The sequence below is a fragment of the Crotalus tigris genome, unplaced genomic scaffold, assembly GCF_016545835.1.
Source record: "Crotalus tigris isolate CLP2741 ecotype Arizona unplaced genomic scaffold, ASM1654583v1 scf7180000017725.2566008, whole genome shotgun sequence".
Taxonomy (NCBI): Eukaryota; Metazoa; Chordata; class Lepidosauria; order Squamata; family Viperidae; genus Crotalus; species Crotalus tigris.
The window spans coordinates 229,774-241,930 of record NW_024096593.1 but is presented as its reverse complement, the minus strand read 5'-3'; the positions used below and the strand labels follow the sequence as shown (position 1 = coordinate 241,930).

At 37.9% G+C, this 12,157-nt stretch overlaps 1 protein-coding gene across 4 annotated transcripts in view; it reads left to right on the top strand.

The window, feature by feature from the left end:
* Positions 1 to 3,571: 3,571 nt before the first annotated feature.
* Positions 3,572 to 12,157, top strand: part of MGAT4D (MGAT4 family member D) — a 49,842-nt gene continuing 41,256 nt past the window's right edge. The window contains exon 1 of one of the 4 annotated variants that reach the window (XM_039338913.1): positions 3,572 to 3,863. In XM_039338913.1, the coding sequence (XP_039194847.1) occupies positions 3,773 to 3,863 (91 nt within the window). In that variant the 5' untranslated portion in view covers positions 3,572 to 3,772. Of the gene's footprint in view, positions 4,160 to 12,157 lie in introns of all 4 variants that reach the window. The other 3 variants (XM_039338916.1, XM_039338914.1, XM_039338915.1) reach the window with 3 other exon arrangements.

Here is a 12,157-nt window from a genome sequence, read left to right as displayed (position 1 = left end):
GAAATCAAAAGTACTTGCCTTCCTTCTCTACCTTTTACATACCTAGGTGATGTAGTTAACAGTGCTGAAGCCCCCACAATAATGTCTGGTAGTTTTAGGGCAAGAATTTGTGACTTCTCAGGGGATGGCAAAAGGTCATTGCATTTGTGCAGAGTCAATTTCCTTCCCCTACCCCAAAGCCAACCCCAAATCAGGAAACTGCTTGCTAAGAGTGCCATATCTCTTCTGTTGGGTTATGGAAACTATGAAGTTTTTTTTTAAAAAAATGGAATTAAAAAAAAAGTTAGTGAATTTCCAGAAGTGCAGTGATTAAATATAGTACATTCCCTTTTCTTCCATCTGTCTGCATATGGTACGTTAGTTTTGAGTCTACTTAGTGCTCAGGATCACAGAAATTAGCTAGGTTTATTTATGCTTAACATAAATATACCTGCATTCAATTTATATAAGGTTGGTTTTGCTATTCCTGTCTCTGTCTCGGACATTCTTAAGCAAAGTATCCTATGTCTTCTGCAGCCGCAGAACAAATGACCATGGAGGCCCAGAGCCAGCCTGGAGGTTACCAAACTATGAATTATAGCCAATCTATTCTTATTGAATAATCATAGCTATTGAAACAGCAAAATCTGATAAGAGAAAATACCAGATGAAATGATAGGAATATGTATTTCTTTTTTCATAAATTACTCCGCCAATAGATAGGTAATTGATTAGATAAAAAATATGCCTCCCAGCAAAGCCTTACATTATTGATATCTTCTGCTTCAGATGATGAGGAAAAACAGCTGGGTATCATCAGTATTTTGATAATGCCATCTTTGACAGATAACATGACTTTACTCATTGGCTTCATATAATTGTTTAAATGGTTGAGGAATTTCACAGCACAGTACTATGGGATTAAGTAGAACTACCACTACCGTTGCTATGCATAAATAATCCTATGGGAAAACCTGATTTTTATTTTCTCCAGATGTCAGTACAATAAGAGTACTTCCTTTTCCCAGTCTTTCTAGTTTTGTGAGAAAATTTGTGAAAAAGGTCTAATGGCTCTGGCAAAATTTAATTAAAGGCTTACTGTGAGCTAGGCCAATGTTTATGTTCAGATTATTTGGTAAATTCAGCAAAGCCTTACTAATTTCTATGTTACACATATAGGTTTTGAAATTGATCAGATCAAAAGTTAGAAATCCTTGGAGTAAAACTTTTTTCTCAGCTGACCTGTCTCCAGTTCTCAAAGCACATGCTCAGAGTTATGTGATGCCTTGAGCTTTTTCAAATTTCTTCTTGACCATATATTATTTTTTAAAAAATCACTTTTCTATTTTTAATATTTAAAATATTTTGTAGTAGAATTCTGGTATTTATACACCCATTGTTCAACTTTAAACAGCTGTCATTCTTAGGCACTGTTTGTAACAATAATAAATTTTGATAAAAGTAATTCACTACATTATTAAGATTATTACATTTGTTTTAATAAATTAGTAGTTAAGATTAACAAGCCACTATTTGAAATTTTAATATATATTTTATTTTATTTTCATGACATTGTTTTAACACAATTTTTTTGAAAACTTTTCACAGATTAAAGTATAAAGTTGTAACAAGCATAGTTGCACTCATGTTATCTACTTGATACTTCATTTACAATCCAAGATACATTTGATTTAACTGCATATGAAATACATACATATATTCTAATACTATTCCACAATATAAATGCCTCACAAATATTAGTTTGATTACTATATACTAATAATTTTGTCTTTAATTATAAAATATATGCCATGAACACCAAAGTAGATACATATCAAATAATATGATTCCTTTAAATTTATGTTCTCATTCTCTACTTACTTACAGGTTTCTTATTCTAGAAATTGCCGCACAAGTTCTATAGGAAACGCAATTTATGTTGCCATAAAAGCACACTCATTACACACTCTAGTACACTCATGGGTACCATAAACAAATAATCATGTATGATTGATAATGACTATTAAGAGGGATAGTAAAACTGTTGTTGTAAATTGTTAATACAGGAAGATAATTCCAAAACATGTTAAGGATATTAATGTATAGCATAAAAGCTCCTGTGCTAAAAATCATAATTTACATAAAACATTTTAGTTTGAATCCAAATTACATAACACTCACATTTCTATTAAACTACTCTGTTGGAAACTATAATGCCAACATTACATGGGAAGAACATATATGCATCTTGATACTGCTCCATATCTGTGGATATGACTGTAGAAACATAAACATTTTTACATGACTGTAGAAACATAAAAATATGAAATTATTAGAAATGACTTAGAAATTATAAATACAAATACCATAACATAAAATTCTGTGAAAATCAGATATTTAAATTTAAAAACAAAAACTCTTACAATCCTCTGTATTGGTGTTTTTGGTCAGTCAAATACATCTGGCTCAACAGGAAAACATCAAGTTCCATTATTGTAATGATTAGCAGTTTAAAAATGCATGTTGCAACAATAAGCCTTGATCTTTGGAAACCAAATTTGAAGTAGGAAATGTAGGCCTTTAACTCTTCTGATACTGTACTTGACAAGTTCCACTGGAAATTGGTAGATTTCACATGAACTTTTTAATTTCTGTATCATTTGTACGTGAACTAAACATATACCGCTGTTAATGCCTATAATTTTTATAAAATGGTATGCTAAAATGCTAAAAATCTTCAATTAGGTTCAGATTGCAGAATTACTATGAAATTATTTAATTTTGCTTAAGTGAACATAGAAGACTTAAACCTTCCGTGCACATTTAATTGTAAGAGTTGTTTTTTATTCCTGCCTACAGAATGAGGGAAAGACATCTACCTCAAAATGCTATCTATCTGTCCATTAATATCATTTATTTATTTATATTTATTCAATTTTCATAGCCACCCATCTCAGTCAGGGACTCTGGGTGGCTTACAATTCAAATGCCTATCCAAACACTGAACAACAGGGCATTTCATGTTCAGGGAAGCAAAAGCAAATATCATATTAAAAAATGAGCCGGATCAAGCCTGCAGAGAAAAACATTCCAGCAAGAAATCCACCCTGCCCCATGCATTCCTATGAAAAAAGTAGTTGGGCAGTGGTTTCAGATGCTGCAACTTCTACATTCCATGTCTCCCATTCCTTAGTCATATGATCCCTAACATAGTGTATTCATATGTTGACATATATTTATAAATGTCCAAAAATCATAGGAAAAAAGAAAAATATTTTTTTTTAGAATTGATATCCTCTTTGCATATTTGCTCACCATGATTACTAGTTAAATATTTTCTCTAAAGGTAAGATAGCAAGAGGGGTAACAACTTGACATATTATGGGGAACTCCTCTCTGATTCGACTTCCACAGACTCTTTGGGATTACTCCAGAATCCTATAGGTAACACTTGGCTGGCGCCTGTGATCCAATTCCCAAAGGAACGAAAGAGCTGCACGGGAGTAACTGGTTGCTCGCGCAGCAACTTAGACTGTGGGTCCCGCAGTTGCAAAACCCGGGATACGAGCTGTGCGAAATGTGATCCCAGGCAACACACCTGCGCGATCTGAGAGGCGGGATATCCAATAAGAAGCCGCCCTGGGGGGAATCTCGGGGGGGGGGACGGTGCCCTAGCTGTGTCGAGAATCATTCTAGCAGCATCTCGGATCCGCCACAGCCAAGAGGCAACAAAGAAGCGGCGACGTGCCATTGTTGCGCGGGGCAGCCGCGGAATTTCCAGGGTGGCCGGGAGATGAGGCTCAGGCTGAGAGGCGCCCTGAAGTGTGTCTGCCTGAGCGCAGCCTTCTCCTTGGTGTGGTACGTAAGCTTCCATAGGATTGAAGGTGAGAGCAGTCAAAAGCAGCGGGCTGTGTTGTAAGCTTTCCAACTGCGCTCGCGTTGAGACCGGCTTTGCGCGCAACGTCTTTCCGCTAGAGGGAGGAACTCCAGGAGGAGTTCAACTTTCGGCTCTCCGGCGTTAGGCAAGGGCAGAAAGAGTTGTCGGACCAACAGAATGAGCGCTCCAAGTTTTAACTCCCACCAATGCCATTTCCTCGGCAAGCAGCGCCTAAGGTTGCGCCCCAGTGCCAAGCCGAATGCCTGCCCGATTAGCTTTCGGGGTCCGGTTTCCTTCGAGGCGGTGAGCGCGCTCTGCCTTTATTGTTTGTGTCGATCTCTATACGAAACCCTTTCTTCTTGAAGTTATAGCAAAGCAACTGCGTCTTGGTAGGACTCTGTTTCTCGGGCACGCCGCGAACTAGAAAGTACAAATTGGGGTTTGTTTTAAGGAAGGACAGTGCGATCGATACTTTTGTTCAGTTGCAGATACTTTTACATCCAATCTACGGTAGCTTTCCCCTTGAAATATAAATGACGCCCAAGTACGGTAAAGCCCTTTCAGAAAGTAGTTCTAGAAAATGGCATTGAAAATTGAGCTTGCTGCTTGCTCTGTGCAACATATTTCTAAAATGTACTGTGCTCCTATTATTGCAGATTCGGTTGCAACTACTTTTTTTAAAAAAATAAACATTGTATTGTAGTATTATAAAAATTATTAATTTGCTGTGTTGTTTTTTTTTTTTTAAATCAGTTTAACTTTGGGGTCTACGCTGCAATTTGGAATTAGAACCTGCCTGTTCTCACAACTGTAACTATCATCATTAGGTCCTATGCAGAGCACATTGGGCAGCAAGTGTTTTCTACTGGTTTTGATCAATTGTAGCATCTTCAGGATCGTCCCAAGGGACATTAATAATCTTAGGATCTTCCTTAAGTGTTTGGCACCAAGTTTTCTGAGGCTGTCCTCAATTCCTCTTTCCTCCAGGAGGAAAGATATGGCCAGCAAGCCACATTCAACATTCATTCACAGTTCTCGATAGATGTTTTAAATCTGATCTTTGTAGATTACCCTAGCTTTAGCATCCCATGGGCAACATCCCATCTAACAGATTTAGATTTTGCAGATGACATTGCATTGCTTTTGAAACAAAGGGGTGCGTTTAAGAAATAACCATGTGCTTAGATAATGAGGCCAACAAGATTGACTTATGCATAAATTTTGAAAAATTTATGCAAGTCGGAAGTGCTCAAGATAATATGCCTATAACAGGCTATAGAACAAATCCAACAATTTATTTATCTTGGTAGCATTATGTCTATTAATGGAGATACAAATAAGGACATTAACTGTTGAATTAGAATGGCAGCGGCCCGTTTCAAGCAGCCCAAGTTGGTCTACAGCAGCCATAAGTATTATCACAAAGATAAAGCTCTTCAAGAGTGTTGTTATACCAAACGCAATATATGCTTGTGAAATACAGAAGTGTACAACCAAGATGATTAAATAGTTAAATGTTTTCCAACAATACTGCTTGAGAAGAATCCTCCACATCTCATATTGTGACCACATCACTAATGAAGAGATACTACAAAGATGAGATTTAGAACTGTCACTATATTAGTGTATTATTAATTCAGTTGCAACATATCTGAAAGTACAGTATTTTTTTTAAATCTCAAAACAGTGCAGAACAATCTGTTTTCCCAGCTGCCCGCTTTCTTTCTTCATCCTTCCGAAACTCTTTAGCTGGAAATTTAGCTTTAGCATGCATTATTGCTCTTTTCTCTCACTTAATGTCCATTTGTTTTTGAGATTGATGGCAATGAAGATTATTATTGTTTGGGTTTACACATCTTTTTGAAGAGTTGGGTAGTGGAAACAGCAAAGTCTTTCTAATAAAATGTTGTAAAGACTTGAGTAATAATATTTAGTAGTTGCAAGAGTAAAGAATCCAACATTTCTGTGCCATAGATACTGAACAGTTTGTGGTCAGCTATATATTTGTACAGCACAAAAGTATTACAGGAAAACTCAACTCTGCAATTCAGGCATTCTTTCCAATAAAGTGTATTTCCAATTGAGAATGAACCATTCTAAAATAGTCTAAAATATTGGATGTTTCAGTGTAATCAATAGACACTTTGCTGCAATGCAATTACAGAAAGCAGTTCAATTTCTGCGTTGTATCAGCTATTTGGTTTCAAGGAAATATATGAATAATACAGACACAAATTTTGGGTTATGGCCTTTTGCAGCTCACATATTTATCATATATCTGCAGATGTGTGTGTCTCTTTTAAACAGTAGAGTACCTATGTGATCAATTTTCAGGATATGATCAAGTATGAAACACTATCCTGTCTTATGTGGATATAATTGGGCACAAAGCTTCATATCCTTTTTTCTCCTAATTTGGGATGATGAGGTTAAGGAAAATATGGATTGATTCTTTTCCTGCAATGCAGGAGTAATGTTTAAGGCTAATTAAGGTTATACATTTTACATATGGTTGGTTCCCCCTATCCCACTCAATAGGCAAACTGTCTGACATTTTTTCCCTCAGAAATAAAGGGCCAAGGGGACATTTCCCTTGAAATGTATTTAGACACTGTAACTCCATATAAGCAAATAATTGTGTAATTTACCAGGTTTAAATAAGATACATTTAAATAATTTCACCAACAAAATAGATAGAATGGGTGTGATTGATCCTTTCTTTCTAGCATTGAAAGCACTAGAAGCCAATTACTGTATGGATCTCACTTTTCAGGTTTGATGCAAATTGTGTACATCAGTAACACATCATGTTACTTCAGCTTCAAAGTTATATCTGCTGATAACTAATGTTTAAGACATACTGTCGTATTTGTTTGAACAGATTCTTCTTTGTGTAAATGATGTAATATTGAGGCATGTGAGCAATTTAACAGTTGTTGTTGTTAATTGCGAAGTCATGTCCGACCCGTCGCGACCCCATGGACAATGTTCCTCCAGGTCTTCCTGTCCTCTACCATCTTCTGGAGTCCATTTAAATTCACACCTACTGCTTCAGTGACTCCATCCAGCCATCTCATTCTCTGTCGTCCCCTTCTTCTATTGCCCTCAATCTTTCCCAACATTAGGCTCTTCTCCAGAGAGTCCTTCCTTCTCATTAGGTGGCCAAAGAACTTGAGTTTCAACTTCAGGATCTGGCCTTCTAAAGAGCAGTCGGGGTTGATCTCTTCTAGGACTGACCGGTTTGAACGCCTTGCAGTCCAAGGGACTCGCAGGAGTCTTCTCCAGCACCATAGTTCAAAGGCCTCAATTCTTTGGCGCTCAGCCTTTCTTATGGTCCAACTTTCACAGCCATACATTGCAACTGGGAAAACCATGGCCTGGACTATACGCACTTTTGTTGGCAGGGTGATGTCTCTGCTTTTTAGTATGCTGTCTAGATTTGCCATAGCTTTCCTCCCCAGGAGCAAGCGTCTTTTAATTTCTTGGCTGCAGTCCCCATCTGAGGTGATCTTGGAGCCCAGAAAAATAAAATCTGTCACTACCTCCATTTCTTCCCCATCTATTTGCCAGGAATTGAGAGGGCCGGATGCCATGATTTTGGTTTTCTTAATGTTGAGTTTCAAGCCAACTTTTGCACTCTCCTTCTTCACCCGCATCAAGAGGCTCTTTAGTTCCTCTTCACTTTCTGCCATTAGAGTGGTATCATCTGCATATCTTAGGTTGTTGATATTTCTCCCGGCAATCTTAATTCCAACTTTTGATTCATCTAGCCCTGCCTTTCTCATGATGTGCTCTGCATATAAGTTAAATAGGCAGGGCGACAGTATACAGCCTTGCCGGACTCCTTTTCCAATTTTGAACCAATCAGTGGTTCCGTGTTCGGTTCTCACTGTTGCTTCTTGACCCGCATATAGGTTTCTCAAGAGACAAATGAGATGGTCTGGTACTCCCATCTCTTTAAGAACTTGCCACAATTTGTTGTGATCCACACAATCAAAGGCTTTTGCATAGTCAATGAAGCAGAAGTAGATGTTTTTCTGGAACTCCCTAGCTTTCTCCATGATCCAGCGTATGTTGGCAATTTGATCTCTAGTTCCTCTGCCTCTTCGAAATCCTGCCTGTACTTCTGGTAGTTCTCGATCCACATACTGCTGGAGTCTAGCTTGTAGGATTTTAAGCATAACTTTACTAGCATGTGAAATGAGTGCAATGGTGCGATAGTTTGAACATTCTTTGGCATTGCCTTTCTTTGGAATTGGAATGTAAACTGACCTTTTCCAATCCTGTGGCCACTGTTGAGTTTTCCAAATTTGCTGGCAAATTGAGTGTAGCACTTTTACTGCATCGTCTTTTAAGATTTTGAATAGCTCAGCTGGAATACTGTCACCTCCACTAGCTTTGTTGTTGCTCAGATTTTCTAAGGCCCATTTCACTTCACATTCTAGGATGTCTGGTTCGAGGTCAGTGACCATCTCATTGTGGTTATCTGGGATGTTAAGCTCATTCTTGTATAGTTCTTCTGTGTAGTTTTGCCATCTCTTCTTAATCTCTTCTGCCTCTGTTAGGTCTCTGCCATTTTGGTCCTTTATCATGCCCATCTTTGCATGAAACGTTCCCTTCATATCTCCAATTTTCTTGAAGAGATCTCTGGTCCTCCCTATTCTGTTGTTTTCTTCTATTTCTTTGCACTGTTCATTTAAGAAGGTATTCTTATCTCTTCTAGCTATTCTCTGGAATTCTGCATTCAATTGGGTGTATCTTTCTCTTTCTCCTTTGCCTTTCGCTTCCCTTCTTTCCTCAGCTATTTGCAAAGCTTCCTCAGACAGCCATTTTGCTTTCTTGCATTTCTTTTTCTTTGGGATGGTTTTAGTTGCTACCTCTTGTACAATGTTGCGAACTTCCATCCATAGTTCTTCAGGCACTCTGTCTATCAGATCCAGTTCCTTAAATCTATTTGTCACCTCTACTGTATATTCATCAGGAATATGATTTAGTTCATACCTGAGTGGCCTAGTGCTTTTCCCTACTTTTTTCAATTTAAGCCTAAATTTTGCAACGAGAAGCTCATGATCTGAGCCACAGTCAGCTCCTGGTCTTGTTTTTACTGACTGTATAGAGCTTCTCCATCTTTGGCTGCAGAGCACATAGTCAATCTGATTTCTATGTTGACCGTCTGGTGATGTCCATGTGTAGAGCCGTCTCTTGGGTTGTTGGAAAAGAGTGTTTGTTATGACCATCGTATTCTCTTGACAAAATTCTATTAGCCTGTGCCCTGCTTCATTTTGTACTCCAAGGCCAAACTTGCCTGTTATTCCGGTTATCTTTTGGCTTCCTACCTTAGCATTCCAATCCCCCATGATGATAAGGACATCATTTTTTGGTGTTAATTCTATAAGGTGCTGTAGGGCTTCATAGAACCGGTCAATTTCATCCTCTTCAGCACCAGTGGTTGGGGCATAGATTTGGACTACTGTGATATTGAATGGTTTGCCTTGGATTCGAATTGAGATCATTCTGTCATTTTGGGGATTGTATCCCAGTATTGCTTTTCCTATTCTTTTATTGACTATGAAGGCTACTCCATTTCTTCTGAGGGATTCTTGCCCACAGTAGTATACCTGATGGTCATCTGAGTTAAATTCACCCATTCCTGTCCATTTTAGTTCGCTGATTCCTAAGATGTCGATGTTCAGTCTTGTCATCTCTTTTTTGACTACGTCTAGCTTGCCTTGATTCATGGATCTTACATTCCAGGTTCCTATGGAGAAAAAATCTTTACAGCATCGGACTTTCCTTTCACCACCAGATATATCCACAGCTGAGCGTCCTTTCGGCTTTGGCCCAGTCGCTTCATTCTTTCTGGCGCTACTAGTACTAGCCCTCTGCTCTTCCCCAGTAGCATATTGGACACCTTCCGACCTGAGGGGCTCATCTTCCAGCGTCATATCTTTTTTCCTTTTAGTACTGTCCATGGGGTTTTCATGGCAAAGATACTGGAGTGGTTTGCCATTTCCTTCTCCAGTGGATCACATTTTGTCAGAACTCTCTGCTATAACCTGTCCGTCTTGGGTGGCCCTGCACGGCATAGCTTATAGCTTCATTGAGTTACGCAAGCCCCTTTGCCACGACAAGGCAGTAATCCATAAAGGGGATTTAACAGTATCAATATCAATTTAACAGTATCAATTTAACAGTATCAATCATCTATTCCAATTATGTTATTACAGTCTAACTCCATGGCTGTGTTTGGCATATAAAGCAATCCCATTCACCATTTATTTGGCATTCTAAGTGTTTTTTGTTTTGCTTTTTAATCTGTTTTAATGGATCCCCTTTGCTCTTTTAATCTATTAAATCAAAGGTCTACTGTTTTAGGACATTTTTTGGTCCTATTTTGTACTGTTTAACTTCACATTTTAAATCTTTTAATTGAATGTATTATTCAAAAGACAATAATTTTTTTTTCAAATACCAAGATACTACTCCCTTATAAAAAGAAAACCAAAAATAAAACCAAAATTTTAAAAGAGAGAGCCTTAGGGTCTGACTGCCCTATAATATTTTTGTCAGTAGTTTATTGATTTGTCTGAAATACCTAGAGGAGTTTAACATAGATATCCCATTTAGAATACACACCAATCTTAAAGTCACCTTTGAAGTAAAATGCATGGATATTTTCAATGATTAATACCAGTATCTTGTTAATCTGATTTATACTTTTACAATATCCCCCTCTGATAAACAAATGATATTTTTAGAATTACAATGAGATAAATATGTTTCTGTGGAGAGCAGAAACAATGACTGGAGCAAAGAATGAAAAAACCAGTTCTTCAAACCTCTCTGAACAAGGAGAGGATGCAAGATTGCGGATATTTTTCCTCACGGAGCACAATCCCCTGCTCTATTGAGTCATTATTGTCATAACCAACAGCTGAACCTGACACCTTAGTATCCCTATTAAGTTCAGCAAGGGCACTGTATCTATTATGCAGGGACACACCAAAAGCTTCATGTTTATGATCTATAGCTCTCACTCTTCCATATCCAACACTTGCCCATACTGCCCTTCTCCTGCTGGGTCTTTATGATGGGGGGGGGCTGATAGCAGGTGTGCTCAATAGAACACACCAGCTGAGTTGGCCACCTAATTTCAGCCTGAAGAACACAAAGTAAAGACTCTGGAGTCTAGACAAGCAATCTGTCCATGTAAACTAGCAATCTGCTTACAAATAGGACAGTACAAGTAGTCTCTGACTTACAACAGTTTGTTTAGTGACTGTTCAAAGTTGCAACAGCCCTGAAAAAAGTGACTCATGACTGTTTTTCACAGTTATGACCTTTGCAGCATCCCCATGATCAGGTGGTCAAAACTGAGATGCTTCGCAGCTGGTTCATACTTACGACCACTGCTGTGTCCCAAGGTCATGTGATCATCTTTTGCGACCCTCTGACAAGCAAAGTCAATGGGAAAGCCAGATTCACTTAACAACTGATTTACCAACTTATCAACTGTGGTGATTCATTTAATAACTGCGGCAAGAAAGGTCATGAAATGGGACAAAATTTACTTAACAGATGTCTCACTTAACAGCAGAATTTCTCAGCTCAGTTGTGGTCATAACATTGAGGACTACCTGTATCCAAGTTTTTAAAAAGTACCAAGAAAGACAGCTGCAAAACAAGTATTGCATTGAATTAAGCCAGACATTCTAAAATAAAATTACACTCACATACTTACCAAGGATAAACTGCTGCTGTTTTCTGATGAGAAGTTCAGTTGCCCTCACAACGAGTCATTTCACAGAGTTAGGGTAGGTAGATATTATCTTGCACCCTTCTTGTTTTAGATTTTTAGTTGTATGTATTTGTGCACTGTTAGGCACGGCAGGCTACTACCCTGCTCCACTGGACAAAGTCTCAGTCCTCTTGAACTTATTGTGACCTACTCCTTCCAGCAACCTCTGGTGCTATGCAAATGCAATTTAATGCAACCAGTGACTCCTGAGTCTGATCAAAGCACAAAACACAATACAATGGAATGATTACTTGCCATCGTTTGAAAATTACACTTTGGTTGATGTAGCCCAAAATTGCATTTCATTCATTCGTTTCATTCTATTACTCTTATCTATTTGTTTAGCCTCTCATTTTGAATTTTATTTATCTTCTAAGATAATATATATCTCCCCCAATATTGTATCTTATGAAAATCTTATTAGCCTTCTCTCCATGTTTTCATCCCATTCATTAATAAAAGTATAAAAAAATAGAAGTTTTAGAACTGATTCTTATAGTAGC